The sequence below is a fragment of the Microcebus murinus genome, chromosome 12 (genome assembly GCF_040939455.1).
Source record: "Microcebus murinus isolate Inina chromosome 12, M.murinus_Inina_mat1.0, whole genome shotgun sequence".
Taxonomy (NCBI): domain Eukaryota; kingdom Metazoa; phylum Chordata; class Mammalia; order Primates; family Cheirogaleidae; genus Microcebus; species Microcebus murinus.
The window spans coordinates 45,199,676-45,217,147 of record NC_134115.1 but is presented as its reverse complement, the minus strand read 5'-3'; the positions used below and the strand labels follow the sequence as shown (position 1 = coordinate 45,217,147).

At 36.5% G+C, this 17,472-nt stretch overlaps 1 protein-coding gene across 3 annotated transcripts in view; it reads right to left on the bottom strand.

Moving 5' to 3' along the window:
* ADAMTSL1 (ADAMTS like 1) overlaps positions 1-17,472 on the bottom strand; it is an 856,830-nt gene that overhangs the window by 197,389 nt on the left and 641,969 nt on the right. For all 3 annotated transcript variants that reach the window (XM_012769704.2, XM_012769705.2, XM_012769706.3), the window contains 2 exons: positions 14,777-14,934; positions 3,197-3,308 (listed from right to left, as the gene is read on the bottom strand). In XM_012769704.2, the coding sequence (XP_012625158.2) occupies positions 3,197-3,308; positions 14,777-14,934 (270 nt within the window). The remainder of the gene's footprint in view (positions 1-3,196; positions 3,309-14,776; positions 14,935-17,472) is intronic.

Here is a 17,472-nt window from a genome sequence, read left to right as displayed (position 1 = left end):
CCAGCTGTCTTATGCAAAGACATGACATTGCCTCCTTAACAACTAGGACACCAGGGAGAATAAACTCCTTGATAAATAAATAAAATAAATCCCAACTTCCCTCTTGGACGATGGGGGCCAATGGAGTATAGCACAGGACAGGTCCTACCAGCTGTCTGGAAATATTACTTTTGCCTAAATTCAACTTGAATGGGTTGAGCTGAATAAATGGACAATTGAGATCCCAACAGTAGCCACCATGCATGCTCTTTCCCTGAAGAATTTAAAAAAATGACCTCCCTACTTACTGTTCAACTTTTGCTTTATTTAAAATCTTTTCTCACTTCTTTTTAAATTAAGTCTCTAGCCAATATTTCTTAGCCTCCTCCACAAATTTCCACTGTTTACTTTAGAGAAGCCTCTTTTAAAAAAAAAAGCTTTGCTGAGTAATATTTAATTCTATTTATGTGTTTTATTTTTCCTACATGCCTTTTTTATTGTCCTGTGGGTTTCTGGTGGGGTGGTGATCAAGACTTAGACTCTTGGGGTGGAAAATAAATGCACGTAGAGAATTTAAAACAATTAGGCTATTTGTATCATTCTTACCCTAACCAACCCCCTAAATATGTTATCCCTGGCAGGTGGTTGAGTGCTATTATTGCTAAATAGGAAGCAAGATTTACATTTTTAAGGGACTTGCAAAAGATTTTAGGAAATCAGAAGGAGGCTTATGAGCCAGATTTCCTGGCTTGAGGCTGTGTTCTCGGACCACCCACAAAAATTAATTGTTCATTAAAGACCCAAAAAAAGACCTTTTAAAATTCTACTGTAAAGATGAAAAGCATGGAAAGTAATAAAAGCAATGGGTGAGAACACATGTTCCACCTAATTTTTGTTTTATTAAAAAAAAATCAAGTAGCAAAGTGATATTTTAGATAAGTAAATGTACCCTTATTTTTCAATTACATTGTACTCTCAAGCAGCTAATTTTATGAAGAGCTAATCATTTTATAATTATTCTTGTAATAATGTCTACATAAGGAAAAATTTATCATGTATTAGTAGTAAAATGTGGGCTCACAATTAAATTATAAATCTGAAATTAAATTTGTCAGGCTAAACCTGTTGCTTTGAAGCTATTATAGAGTATATGAAATGAAAGGTTAGAACAAAAATGAAGTAAATGACCAAAATGGTCAGAGAATCATGTTTTCTAAAGTTTCTCAAGGTATTTGGAGTAGCAATTTTTTACACTTAGCAAAATGGCCAACCAGCTGAATCTGGAACCAGAAACGTAGAGGGGAACTTAGAGGTTACTTTCTTTAGGAAATTTCAAACTGGGCCTTGAAGTGGGAAGAAGGTTGGTCTTGACACCCCTCACACCTTCACGCAGACCAGTCTTCCTCCTATCTGGGCTTCCTAGTAAGATTTCCTTTGAAGAAAGTTTTGATACCTAGAAACACCTGAAAACCACTACTACTTCTACTTCTGCCCTTAGATATGAAGAAAATGAGGCCTAAAGGGGTTGGATGTATATGAATCTAATGTTAATTGCCTAATTATATAGGAAGTTATTGTCAAGGTTACTGAGATTATACTATAACAGCAGCTCTATGTGAAACTTACATAGTGTGCATATAATTGAATTGCTATTTCTCACAAAGCATGGTTTTCAGTTTTTAAACAGAAAAAGATTATTTCTTTAAATTTCTTTCTTTGAAACTGTTTCCTATGTTAGTCATTAATAGGTATATTAATATAATATATTCCCATGAAACATCAAAGTAATTGAAGATTTATTTTAAACAAAGCAGTTTTCTGTTTAGGACACATAGAGCAACTAGAAACATTCTATTGAAATGCTTAAAGTGTTGAATTAATAGTTATTTAACAACTGTGCAAAAGCACGTAAAGGAATTTTGACTGACTACTTTTATGCCAAAATCCAATGCTGCTCTATAGAACCACATTTTGAATGGTTTGCTCACATTATGTAGACAGAGAAAACATAGGTCAAGATGAATTACTTCATATAATCTGTTTTATAAAAATTAATGGGTAATCATTTGTCTCCAATTTGAAGTAATATCTTTTTATCTAATATCAAATTAATCTAGTGATATCTATGTGGAGTAGCTATTTAAAGTCAGCTAATTAACTGGTTTCCCTGATGCTTCAGCAAGAATCTATTTAATGTGTTAATTTTTAAAAGAATACACATACATTTTATGCCCATTAAATTAGAAAAACTTTAAAAAATGATAATCCACAAATACTGGCTCAGTTGGCAATGAATCTAAAATATTCACACACTGCTTGTTATCCTTCTGGAAAGAATTTGGTAATATATGCCAAAGGCCACAAAAATTCTGAAATTCCTTGATCTAGTAACCTCATTCCAAAGTATTTATTCCAAAGAAATAATTTGAAAGGAGAAAAATACTTAGGCATTAAGTTATCCATTACATTATAATAGTAGAAAAGTTGAAATAAACTAAATGATCTGAGAAATGTCTAAATAAATTATTGGGAAATAATTCAAAACAATTATTATGTAATCAGTATAATTATGAAGAACAGCAAATGAGGGGAAAGAAAACCTTTGCCAGCGACACAAAATACTGTCTACGTTACAGATGTGATGGAGCACAGACAGGAATTTATTCGGTGACTTTTCAAGAGAGATGCATTTTAATGAATAATAAAGAAAAAGCAAATGCCTTTCCTTTTAATGCATGCATGATGGGGTGGAGCTGAAAAATAACTGAGCCTAAGTCAATAGTGCAGTGATTTTTTTTTTCCTGGTAATAAATTATTTTCTCTAGTTTAGTAAGTCTGACAAACACTCTTCACTTGATTCCTAAATAAATGTCTTTACTTCAGGCAGAAGAGTAGTTTATACTCAAATGAATGGAAGTGTCTGCCTCAGGACCAAACTTTTGCCAAATTAGGATATTTCTAGTGCTGGCCCTCCACAAAATTAAGGAAAGATGTAAAGATTGTTTCCTTTAAAGGGACTCTACAGATAGAAAGTGTTCACGGGGCATCTCTATTGAGATATCTGCTTTAGGATTCGTCTCCACTTAGAATAAAGTGTCGGATCCGCCACAGCACTCAATTTCTTGTAATTTCAGAGTCACTTCTTACTCTGTTCTTATGATAGCCAAGTCCTTCCTTGCAGAAGCCAACAATTTCTATACTAAGTGAACACCATTACCTCCTCCGCAGGTTGCTGAGCAAGGAAAGAAATCCGTCTCCCTCCATCGATGGATGATGGGCTGATAGAAGATGAACTGGACGGTACTGTCCGTGGGCCCCGAGTTACGGATCTGCAGGAGACAAGAGGAAAGTAGCACTACTGTGACAGGGCTATGCTTTCTGGTCCCTTGCAGCTGTGGACCAGGATGTATGGTAGCACAGATGGTCTTGGTCTGTGTGATGGACTGCATTAGGGCAGAGGTGGCAAAAGCAGTATCACTTATGTCATCATTTAACCAGCAAATGGTCCTTGTGTGGCCAGCACTACCTCACCTTCTCAGTTCTGTTACCATGGGACAAGGGATAGCAATGTCTCGACTTGTGATTCCACTACCATCTATCTTATCCTAAACCACTATCCCCTTTCCCTCCTTTATTTCTAACCACTCTGGTATAACAGATAAAATTATGTGGATTTTAAAATGTAGGTTCAGAAATAAACAATTTGTTCTAAGCAAATTATAAATACTACAATACCGCAGAAAATTAAACCAATGTCTTTTGTTAAGAAAACGAAAACCAAAACAAACAAAAAACAAAGAGTCCAAGAATTAAGTAGCTCTTTCCTCTCAGAAATATACATCTTTCTGTCAAATTAGTGATTTAGATATTTTAATGTATAAAGTTACCAATTGGAAACTTGCTAAAAGGAAGATTCTTGGGCCCATGCCCAAAGAAAGAACCAGGCAATTCAAGTGTAGATGGTCCAAGAACCAAACTTTGAAACACCCACTTATATTATAAAAGCAATTACTTTCAAATAAAGCTAGTGCTTATGGAAATGACAACTCTCCCCTCCTTTTTAAAAGGGGGAATGTGAGACAATAATTCCTTAATGGTTCTTAAAAGAACAAGTTTGAGAGAACATACTCAAACTGAAAAAGAAGGAAAACCTACCTAACATGAACAGTTAATTTCATGAAGGCAGAATGGTGTGTCATACGACACTTAGACTGCTGGGCAAGGCTCGGACTACTCATTATATTAACATTAAGGGAGGTTCCAAGGACAATTGAGAGGATCATTTCTTACTCTAACTACATTACAGCAATTAGAGAAGTATCAGTCCAACTGAATCACAGGGACTAAGTCTTTGTTAAGTGTTTTTAAGTCTTACTGTTGTCCTAAATTGATGGATTTGGCCTTCAGATTATTTTAAAGACGGCCCCATTTCTCTGCTACTGAATTTAATAAGTGGATTAAACACCTAGGATGCAGGAGAAAATAAGAATACTGGAGAAACAGCGACAAGAAGACTTGATAGATTTTTGGAGTTTAGATGAGTTTTTGGAGTTTACATGAGAATATGGGAATGCTCCTCAGAGAGTCTGGGAGAGGTGGAGAGGAGAAAGAAGAAAGAGAGAAAACCCACAGAACATCTCATATTACCCTGGGATTCTGACCTATGGGGCATTTGGATCTTTTCTAATTAGAATAAACAGTGACACAATTCCCTACTTTAAAACAAAAACAGCTGAAGCAATATAGTGCCTTTCACAAAAGAGGAGCATTGCCTATAGATTAATATCTCTCAGTCCTATGTGTCAGATACAAGGGTACCTAATTGCTTGCTTTGGGATGTAGTATTAATCACATTCTTTGGAAAGCTCTTTTTTTAAAGCTCACACAAGCCTCTAACTCTCTTGGGATGTGTGGTTATCACACTGGAAAGCTATTAGAAGAGGGCTATCATTTGAACACAAGCTCATTGAAAAAATTAAAAAAAAAACAGAGCAATTTGTTCAGACCCACAGAGATGGATATTTTTGCAGGGGTTCATTTTGGAATGCTAGAAACTGAACGGAGTCCTGGGAAAGTGAGGGAAAAAATTGTAAGTTCTTATGGCCAAAGCGAGAAGCATATAACATCACAATACTTGGAGAACTCTTGTTCTAGAATATTCATACAGTGCCTGAGCTTGCCTTTTGATCTGGTTAAAAAGGCAGAAGGGTAGAGCAGGTTCTTTTTGCCCACTCTAAAAGTTACCAATAAAAGCACCTCATGCCCTAAAACGAAGGAATGAATGAATAGCTAAAAGGAGTTTGGGTGTTAAGAGGAAGGGTTAGTAAACACCATGTGGAAGGAAAGTGAACAAGCAGCTTAGAAAGAATATTGCTCTTAATGAGTTCAATAAAAACTATGCATAAGCACCATAAATTATGAGGCTGCATGGTTTAATTTGAAAACAGATGGGAAATGAATAGTGACCTCTTTATTTCAAATAGATGAAACCAATCAGGAGGTATCTAAATCTCTAGCCACATAATCTGGCATGGTTTCTCCCACATTGATAACATTCCTGCTTTTCCTTTTTGCATAGTCACACTGTAGCTTTAATAATGACGGCAATAGCTACCCCAGCAACTGGCACTTAACTACATTCCTACCATGTGCAAGGTATATTTTAATCATAGGAAAGCTAATCTTAAAACTATTCTGTATTATATCTCACATTTACATTACAATGAGAAAAATGAGGCTCAGAGAGGTTAAGTGACTTACTCAAGGCTGCACAGCTAGGGCGTAGCAGAGCAGGATCTGAATTCAGGTCTGCCCAGCTCTAAAGCTGCTGTTCTTTTCATGGTACCAAGCAATCTCCACAGTAGTGTTGTGAAGATATATGCATTTATCTTTTGCTGTATCCTACTTACCTTCTCAGTATCTTCTTAATTTTTGATATTCAAGTAGAAAAAATGCTTAGAATAAAAAAAAAAACAACAAATGAGACTAGTCTGATGTGTAATTTTGGTGGCCTAAACCTGCTTATAGAGATGAGCCTGTCATGGTCTTTTTCTCTGGTTTTCTTAATTCCTGCGTGCTCGACGCCTTGTTATCATTAGCGCTGTAGCTTCGTAAACTCTAAATCCTCAAACATCAGGTTCTAGTTCTCAAGAGTATGCTGAAAGCTTCAGTTTGACACATTAGAATGTTGGTGTAGGAAACTAAACACATCTGGCTCATGTAATTTTGACCTCCTTATGTTAATCAGAAAAAAGGATGTTCTGAACCAAGCTCTTCTCCCTGTAATTACAATGTTTCAGTGTTTTTAATTCAACATAACGACTTCTCACACTCAAAGTAAATGAGAAGACAAAAACCGGTCCCTCTCCATAGCAATTGGTGGCACTGTCATGCAGAGCTGGAGGGCGGTGCAAATGTGCGTGTGGGGTTGTGGTTGAACTTGAAGCCCATGTAAAATCAAAGGAGAAAAATTCTAAACACATGAAGACATCAGCAAGTACACAAAGGCTCTCCCACATAAAGTACTGTGAAAGCACCTTTTTCTTTTCAGTTGGCAAAAGGGTAATTTGTGAGCTCCGGGATGTTCCCCAGCTAAGTTTCTTTTCTTTCCCTGATGTGGAAACTTTTGCCCCAGATGAGCCTGCAGAGGGGCTGGGAGGCAGGGCTGCCCCAGCCCGCCTTGGTTGTACTTCAGTCACTGCTCAGATGAGGACAGGGCGGCAAAGGGAGCCATGGTGACCTGCTACTGTGAGCCTCTGAGCTGGGGCCCACGGTGTCATCTGACTTGCTCACACTGGTCTCAGGGTGTCAAGGACATCGTGACTTGGGGAAACTTGGAAATAGTGGAAATATATAGTATGCCTGCTAGGGAGAGAATAAAATGGAAAACTGGTAAATATGTTTATTAAATGCCTCAATCTACTATGCTCAATTTTGGTCTGTTCTGGAAGTTGGTAATTACAGTTGGTAATACTGTACCCTCAAGAATTGCTGTAAAAATGTTTATAAATGCTTTTCTTTGGGCTTTCAAAGATATGTAATGATAATAAAATCTTACTTACAGAACGTACATGTCTACAAATACTTAATTTTTATATCATTGCTATGTTATTGCCTTTCTCCCCTATATTCTGTAAACTTTATGGAGGGGAGTACCATTTATCTTGCTCATCACTCCTTCTTCAGCATCATCTACAATGTTTGGCACATGGTAGGTAACCAAACAATTGCTAAATAAATAAATGCTTGAATGAACAAACAATTGACTTACATAGTGATCATGGTCCTTTCAAGTACTTTTGGAAATAAAAACTATTATTTGTGATAAATTCTTAGACCAGTTGCCATCTTTTTATATACATCTATCATTTTTCTTGAAGATGTTACTGATCACTCTACAAAATAATAAAATTCATGAAAAAAAAAACTCCCAGTATTATTACAAAACAACTTCCACCCAAGAGCACTTTCCACCTTCCTTTGAAGGCTATCTCTTTAGGCAGGATAGTATAGTGGGAATGGCTTGCAAAAAATGCTACTACTTATTGGAATGAAACATAGCTTTAATCATCCCACTGTTTGAAATACCTGATACTTTTATCAGTTGGAAATGCTAACTAAGATTAGGGATTATTAGATAAAAATGATGCAAAAGTATTAGTACCCAACTCTACCTTTACACATCCTACAGAGTATTCTAGACTTTCCAGAGCCCCAGACCACAATATTGGCAGATACTGCAGTTCAGCCCACAGGCCCTTAGTCCAGGGTTGCATGAGAGAAGTTGGTTATGGTTAAAGCTGCCCACAACCCTCGAGTAGGGCAGTGGATCAAAGATACCTCTTTGGTCACAATAGGTATACTGTTGGCTAAGGAACAAAGAGGGTGGAAGAGATCTACCAGGAAGGACATGCTGAGGGGCAGAGCAGATTTGAGTCTGCTGGAAGGACTGTGCCAGTGCTCAGATGAAAGAGGAAGGCAGGAAACAAATGATCATGGCTGAGCCAGGAGTGACAGGTGAGGAATCCATTCTGTCTCTGTACCTTAAGCCCAGCTGTACAATTGGCAAAACGTTGCGTGAAATCCAACAAGAAAAGCATTATATTCTAATGAGCTCACTTCTAAACTCTTGGAATCAATCAGCAAAAGGGAGTATATTTATTGCGGGAATCACTACCTGTAAAAGTTGGGTAGGAAAATGAATCACTATGTACTACTTACTTCTTTTCTTTCCTACAGTTGATTTAAGCTTTTTCTCTCAAGAACATTTGGCTCAGGACAATGGTTTTCCCTTTTATGAGCACAGGTTGACTGAAATGGGGAAGCTGTGTAGAAACAGGCTAGGTGACAGAGCGAAACCAACCTGGAATTAAACGTTTGCCAAAGCTCAATCTCCATTGGAGAAAGAATTGATTACAGATGCTCCTTGGAGTTATGTTCCAATAAACCCATCATAAGTTGAAAATCATGTAAGTTGAAAACTCATTTAATATACCTAACCTACTGAATATCATAGCTTGGCCTTGCCTACCTTAAATGTGCTCAGGGGACTTACATTAGCCTACAGTTGGGCAAAATCATCTAACACAAAGCCTATTTATAATAAAGTGTTGCATATCTCATGTAATGTATTGAATACTGTGCTGAAAGTGAAAAACAGAATGGTTGTGTGGGTACTTGAAGTACATGCATATGTGTTACTGTTGCACTAGCATAGAGTCAAAAAACTGTAAGTCAAACTATTATAAGTCTGGGAACATTTGTATTTCAATCCTACCCAAAATTCACAGGCTGCCCAAGTCTCTCAAGGCTTTCTTAATCACATTAGCTCATAGTAAATATCTATAGTTTTACTGTCCTTTTTATTTTTTTCTCAATTATTTGTATCATTATTTCATTCTCTATCCAGTCTTTTATCTCCCAAATTACAAGCTAAGAGAAGGCAGATACCATATATGATAGTCAATCTGCTCCATGCAGCAGTAGGAATCATCTCCTAAATGAAGAGTAGACACACACACACAACACACACACACACACACACACACACACACACACACACAGAGAGAGAGAGAGAGAGAGAGAGAGAGAGAGAGAGAGAGAGAGAGAGAGAGAGAGAGAGAGAGAGAGAGAGAGAGAGAGAGAGAGAGAAGTTCTACAAACGTTAAGAGGCAAAATCCCATTACTTTGCATTTGTGATTTCTCTCTAGGCCCCTCCTGTTGCTTTGTGCTATAACAGAAAACAATTCTGGGGGCCTTAATTATGTGCAGGGTTATGCTCAAGGCTGTCTAGAGCACAATATGAAGGCATTATCTCTGTCTAAGCTCCAATCAATATAAGTGGAAATCAGCTTTTTATTCCCTTAGAATTCTCAAAAAAGCTGTTTTGGTAACAAATGGAATGATGCTAATCTTCCTAACCAAATTTTCCAACTATAAAAATGTAAATGCATTTTGTAAATTGTCCTCTGCAAGAAATAACTGTTCTCTAGTTATCAGTGCATGAGTTGTGAGTCAGCGTTGTTAGCTCTGAGTATACTTATTGTTTTCGCTTCTGCTGTATATTTCTGCTACTTTAGTAGCTTAGGTACTCATCAATCAATTTCCTCTCTATCTAATTTGGTTTTCTGCCTAAATTTTTCAAACAGGAAAAACCAGAATATGTCCAAAAATATCTTAGCTGCTCTCGCAAGTGGAGCTAAGTTGGAAGTTCTAAGAAAGAATGGGCCAATGACTGAGAAAGGCCCTTTTATGTCTGGGAAAGTCATTCTCTTTAATTGGGTCTGCAGGTTCAGAATAGATGCACGTGGGATACAAGGGAGGAAGAGGATACTAAGCCAGCCAGTCATCCAGCAATAGCCAAATCATCCCTAAAAATTAATGTATTGACAGATGTCACCATCAGTCTGCTCTCACAGCCATTTATCTTAATGGCTACACCTGCCAAATTGTTCCTGGGTATACTATTTGTAACTTGATCAGCCTCTGATCATCTTCAGAGAAGCAGCTTTCTGCTATTATGTAGATAGAGAATTGTGATTGGTTTAACTGGAAGTTAAAACATTTCAAAAAGATGGGAAGGAAGTAATTTTGTTCTATGCCCTTTTATTAATATATGTGTTATCTCATTTAATCCCTCAACAGCACTCTTTCTGAGGGGATTATTACCATTTTATAAATGAGTAAACAGGCTAAAGGAGGTAAAGCAATATACTGAAGGTCACCTACCCAGTAAGCAAAAGAATATACCAAACCCTAGAGTGCTCATCCATTCTGACACACTACAATGGCATTGCCAAAAATGTTTATACAGCCAATATAACAAGTTTAATTTTTTGGAAGAAATGCTCCCCTGGTAAGCAAAATGAGAATTTAGTCTAGTTTTAAAGGTGGCCAGAAAAGGAAATACCAGAACATTATCTTGGAACTAGTGGTAACATACAAAAATTCTTCACCATGAGAAAATCTTCATTTTGTTTAAATCATGCCTTTTCCTTTTAAAGAAACAAAAATGGTATTTTGACAATACAATTCCTGGATCTACTAACAAGAGGCCATTCTGATTACTGTGTATATTATTCAAAAAGAAGACACGGATTAAATTAGTATATAATGCATCCAACAAAAACCTGTTAAAACTAATAAATTCAGCAAACTTGTAGGATACAATATCAATATACAAAAATTAATAGCATTTCTATACACTAATAATGAACTATTCAAAAAAGAAATCAAGAAAACAATCCTATTTACAATAGGTACAAAAACCCCAATATGTAGGAATAAATTTAACCATAAATTTAAAAGGGCTGTACACTGAAAACTACAAAACATTGATTAAAGAAGTTGAAGAAGACATAAATAAATAGAAAGATATACTGTGTTCATGGATTAGTAGAATTATTATTAAAATGTCTCTACAGATTTATTATAATCTCTATCAAAATTCCAATGATATTTTTCACAGAAATAGAAATAAAAACCTTAAAAATCATATTAAACTACAAAGGATCCTAAGTAGCTAAAGCAATCTTGAGCAAAAATGAACAAAGATAGAAACATCCTATTACCTGATTTTCAAAGTCTACTAAAAAGCTATAGTAATCAAGACATCATGGTACTGAGCTAAGAAAAGATGCATAGACCAATGGAATAAAATAGAGCCCAGAATTAATTCACAAATTTAAAGTCAACTGATTTTTGACAAAGGTATCAAGAATATACACTGGGGAGAGAACAGTAGTGTTTCGAAAACGAAACATTCATATGCAGAAGAAAGAAATTAGATTCTTATCTCATACCATACACAAAAATCAACTCAACATGGATTACAGACTTAAATGTAAGACTTGAAAGTATAAAACTTCTAGAATAAAATGGCCAAAAAGCTTCATGACATTGACATGGACATTTTTTATTGGATATGACCTCAAAAGTAAAGGAAATGAAAGCGAAAATAGACAAATAAGATTACAACAAACTAAAAAGCTTCTGTACAGCAAAGGAAACAATCAACAGAGTGAAGAGACAACTTGCATAAAGGAATAAAATATTTGTAAACCATAAATCTGATAAAAGGTTAATATTCAAAATATATAAGGAACTCAAACAACTCAATAGCAAGAAAACAACCTGATTGAAAATACACAAAGAATCTTAATAGACATTTCTCTAAAGACGGCATATGAATGGCCAATAGGTATATGAATAAAAGCTCAAAATTACTAATCATCAGGGAAATGCAATTAAAACTAGAACAAGATATATAGCACTTCTTAGCTGTCAGAATGGCTATTATCAAAAAATGAAAGATAAGAATTGGCAAGGATGTAGAGAAAAGGGAACCCTTATACACTGTTGGTGGGAATGTAAATTGGAATAGACATTGTGGAAAACAATATGAAGCTTCTTTCAAAAGTTAAAAATAGAACTACCATATGATTTAGCAACCCCACTGCTAGTTATATAGCTAAAGAAATGAAATCAGTATGTTGTAAGAGATATCTTCACTCTGGTGTTCACTGCATTATTCACAATATTCAAAGTGTGGAATCAACCTAGGCATTTATCAATAGATGAATGGCTAAAAAAAATGGTGATACACACACACACACACACACGGGAATACTATTCAGCCTTAAAAAAGAAGAGAATCCTGTCATTTTTCAACAACATGGATGAACCTGGAAGACATTATGTTCAAGAAAATAAGCAGGTAGAAAAAGAAATACTGTGTATCAGTTATATGTGGAATCTAAAAAAGTTGACCTCATTAAAAATGGAGGGTAGAATGGTGGTTACCACAGGGTTGGTTGGAGAGCATGGCAGGAGAGATGTTGGTCAAAGAATAGAAAATTTCAGTGAAGTAGGAGGAATAACTCTGAGAGATCTATTGTACAATATGGTGGCTACAGTTAATAACGATGTATTATATTCTTGAAAATTGCTGAGAGAATTTTAAGTGTTCTTACCACAAAAAGTGATAAGTATATGAGATAATGTATATGTGAATTATCTTAATTTAGATATTCCATAATGTATACATATTTGAAATCATGTTATATACAATATATATAATTTTTATTTGCATATTAAAATAATAAATTAATTAATTTAAAAATAAAAGTAGAGAGCCAGTTTCTATCAGACAGTTTTAAGAGTCATGTCCACATCTCAAAAATAAAATTCTGCCATAGTTTTAGAAGCAACACAGATTACCGAAAGAGTCATGGGCCGGAAGTGAAGAGATGTTATTTTTAGTAATGGCTTACCACTGGTGGGAACTTAGGCAAGTCACTTAACTTCCTTGAAGCTAAGTTTTCTTGTAGGTGTAATAGAGATGTCAGTGTCTGGTCTACTTAAACAGCTGTGTGTTAAAAGTTCTTTATTCATCCAGTACTTGGTAGTGCTTATTGCGATCTTCTTGTGGAGACATGAAGACAAATACAATTTGGTCCCTTCCTTCAAAGAGAGGGAGATGTAATATAAATGTGAATTTGAGGTTGGATTCACAGAATGCTTCTGGAAAGAAGAAATTCTGCAGAAGAAACAGGAGTTAGTGAAGAGAACAGAAGAAGAAGAGAGCATTCAAGGTAGAGGGTAATGAACTACAAGAGCGTAAAGTGTTGGGGGACCCATGAGTTATTCAGTTGGCTGAAATAGAAGTGAAAAAGTCAAAGGTGAGGTTGGAAAGGTAGACACAATTCAGTTTATTGAGGGTAACAGGTGCTATGGTATGGATTTTCATTTTAACCTCAAAGCAATGAGTGGAAGTGAAGGGCTATGCAGAATTATGAAAAGGGGAATCATGGTTTTAGAAAACTCACTCTGAAGGCAACAGAGACAACGAATCAGAGGCTGGGAAACTAATTCAGAGTCCATAGTATTAGTTCAGGTTAGTTCAGGTGAGAAAATGCAAAGGTCCAAACTAAGACAGCGGCAACTAGGATGGAGAAGAAAGAACAACCTTGAGATGGTCTGGAGGCAGTCTGACTGGGGGCATACCGGAGAAGGGGTAATTAGGGTAAATTAAAGGTTCCTGACTTGCCTACGTTGATAGTGTATTCATCTATAAGACAAAAAATAGAAAAGATGAAGTAGGCTTCTGGGGCTAGAGAAGTTCAGTTTTGGAATGTTGCGCTCGTGCCTAGAGGATGTCCAAGTGGTGATGCGCAGGCAACAGGATAGATGAAATGCATTTGCCAACGCTGTGAGCTATTCAAATGTGAATAATATCACTTGAATCCAATTCCACTATATTTTCAGCATGTGTATTAACTCTTGCAAGGCCACTAGGGAAATTACAGCGGTATACATAGTCTATTTAACAGTACTCCAAGGGCTTCAAAAAATAGAGACATCTTTCACTTTACTGGATTTTCTTGCTTAATGGAAATTACTTAACTACTTCTATTGTCAGCTACCTCTGATGTCTTGTAGCTTCTTGCTCATGTTCATGTCGCTGGCATCTGGACCGGATTAAAAAGAACTACTATGCAGTTGGAGACAGAGGACAGTATTCTGGAACCCTTCTTCCATCCAACATCGCTGTCTATCACATTTTTTCCTATATGCATTCTTACTTCCAGCTGCCATGGGGTCATCAAGCCTTAGCTTAAATCAAATGTCCTCTGGCTCCAGGTCCCATGATGAAAAATTTATGAAGTCCTGGACATATTACAAGTTTTACAGCTTTACAGCTGAAATCCTTCAGGTCCTCCTGACCTACTGAAGGAAAAAAATATGTTTTATTTTATTGTAATTCCCAAACGTTCTAGTGTGCACATTTTTCCAGCAGAATGTACATGTTGCTTCCAGCAATGTGTTTTATATTTCCTTGAAGAGTAGGGAAGCTCTGATAGAAGGAAACAACTTAGTCTTGTTGCCAATAGAAGAGACAACAGAACTTGCCATTGAAAGCGCGACTAGTCGACCAAGACTGTGGATCATCAGTTTGTATTTCTCTTTTACTGAGAAAAACCTGTATGTGTCAATGACTGTATCCTAATTATTTTGAAAACAGTTTATATCCCCTAACTAATGCTATGTTAGCTTCTTAGATGGGGGTCATTTTATTAATAATACATATAATGATTTCCCTATAACCTTAAAAATATCGTATGTTCTTATAAAGTCCAGGAGGTAGCTAGCTCAACACCCTTGAATCAAACATTTCCTGGATAACAAATGGGCTTTCCAAATATATGTCAAAAACCTAAAGTCTCTCTCTCTCTTCAAGAGATTATAAGTAACATCAGTTTGGATGTGGCTTAAAAATGAGGTCCCTAAATGGGCTCACCTTGACAATGAAATCTGCTGTGAGTGGTCCAGTCATTCTCAGTATCTCTTTGTCTGGAAATTTCTGGAAGTCCACACTAGAATTGTCCACAAGAAAGGTGCCTGTAGAGCTGAGACTGTTTTCACCTTTAGCCCCCTGGAGTGTTTTGGTTTCCAGATCTACATAATCAAACACATGAAGAGGAGAGAAAGATGTTCCTAGGGCTACCACAGACCACATGCAAGCACATTTCATGCAACAAAGTTTAGAGTTGACGAAATTGAAACTGTGATATAAATAAAATATATAGGCACTGCTGGATCACATAGGAGTTTATGCTGCAAATGAAATTATTTTAACACTCAATAGTCAAGCATTCAAGGTTCTTTGTCAAAAAATCTTTGACTCTCTGGATGACCTCATTTGTGCATCCTGCTTTGGTATTGATATAACCCTATTCCCTTGACTAAACCATCTCTGGTGCACATCTTACTGATTGCAGTCTTGATGGCCGTCAGCCTAGGAGACCTTCCAGTTTTCTTTTTGCTCTGTGAGATCATCTCTGAGCTGCCTCAGTACCTGTGTGATTTTATATTCATTCATAAACTTCTGTTTGTTTATTCCTTTCTTGTTGCTTATTGCATATGTGCTATTACTCAAAATGAAGAAACTACAGTGACTTAAGAACAGGAGCTATCCTTTATAGTACTCTCTCTTTGGATAATCTTTTTTGATCCTTAACTCATATATATCTATATCTATATATCTATCTATATCTATCTATCATCTATCTATCTATCTATCTATCTATCTATCTATCTATCTATCTATCTATCTATCGTATTTCATAAGTGCTTAAGACAAAAAGAAAACCTTGATTCTTGGAACATTCAAATCCAACTTTGGCCAACGACAAAGTGCACGAAGCATTTTTTGTTGGAGGAAATCAGAGCATGCTGGGTATGATGGCAATTACAATGTCTGTTTCAGGGAAGACTACGTTCTTATGGGACTAGGAGGTGATTTGGAATAATGGCTGCACGAAGGAATATCAATGGACTAAGGCTAATGGTTTGTACAAGAACTTTCGGTTTGGGTAGCGATTCTTCAGCAGAAAGATGGAGTGCTTGGGTGGGGCTTTGAGTTAAAAATAATTTTTTAAGGTCTTTGGAGGTACCTAAAGTATTTGTACTATATTATTCTACATGTGGTCTACTTGAAGTTCTCTACCAACTGGTAGAAAATGTTGGCATTCAATTAAATGCCCAGTAACTCTCAGATGATGCCTGTGGAGATCTTCTTCAAGAACAGGCCAGGCTTTACTCTCCTGCCTTAGTGCAGAGAAGACCCCGCAGAAGAATACAGGGCATATCAAGGGACTGTTGGAGTGGTGAAATCACATTTGTCACCAGAGAAAAGCAACAGCAATGAATCTCCTTCCTCCAGACTTCATTCCTCAAGCCGCCATACATGCAGTTGTAGACACATCTCTAGGACATGGAAAAATCCCAGAGTTCTAGGCCTGGTCTGAGCATCGGATTCAATTCTACTGACAGGCTCACAGCTGTCTCTCTCAAGGTACTTCTGACTAAAGATGAGCTGGGGGAGGGCCAGACTGCCTAGTCTTATTCTGGTTTGGCCCTAACTATTTAAGGTCAGTCCCACACTGAACCAGCTTCTGGGACTGAAGAGCCAAAGAGCTGCAGGAGCAAAAGGGTATCATTCATTTCCACATTCATGTTGTTGAATTATATTCTAAATACAACAAAACAAAATGAAAAATTCTTTAGCTATACATGTACTACCAACAGTATGCTTGTTCAGAAATTAAAAAAAAAAAAAAAGCAGATTCCATTTTGCTTTTCATCAAATCCTTTGGATAATCAAACCAAACACAGCCTAATTCTTCAGCTTCTTAGTGATCATATACTCAGGAAATCCAGGAGACCAATACATTTATAAAAGTAAATTTTCCTCTTAAATCTATTACTGTGGGTTCTTTCTTCTGCAAGGAGGAGTCAGTCACCCACTTGGTGACGATCTTGGCCTGATGATTTTATTTCAGTCTCTGTCACTGCTCACAAAAATACTGTTCTGAGTGGGGTTCTTACACCAGCAGTTAGCTCTCTCCAGTTCTCAAAGGTAAAAAAACAAATTATTTGAGTGGTAATAGTGCACACACATATTATCTCTTGACATGTGAACACTACATTTTATGGGGTTGCTTATTAGCATTAGAAAAGAACTTGGATCCATATAAGGTGATGTATCAGCATTTTGGGGTTTTGCCTAAACTATCCCTTACTTATTCCTTTACTTCACACGACCCTTCAAATCTCACCTCTTCCATGAAATGTATCAATTTTTATTTTTAGAAAGACTATGGTAGGCTATGGTTGACTTTTACAGACTCCAATTTGTCTTTCTCTCGTTTGTCTTTCTAGCATGGTTTCACTTACAACCCAATTGCCAAAAAAATAATGCTTCCTACCTAAATGAGTTGCATAGGCATGTATGTGGGCGAGGAGAAAGAGCAGCAGATGATAGATGGCTTTGTGGAAACACAGGAACAATCAGAGTGGAGGAGACCAGAAATGCTCAAGGAACCAAGTGAAGTGAAGCCTTTCAGTGAAACTGAATTTTACAGAAAATGCCAGCATAGTCTCTTCCACCCTCTTCTTTGTTTATAGCCTATAATTTTCTGCTTATGACTTACA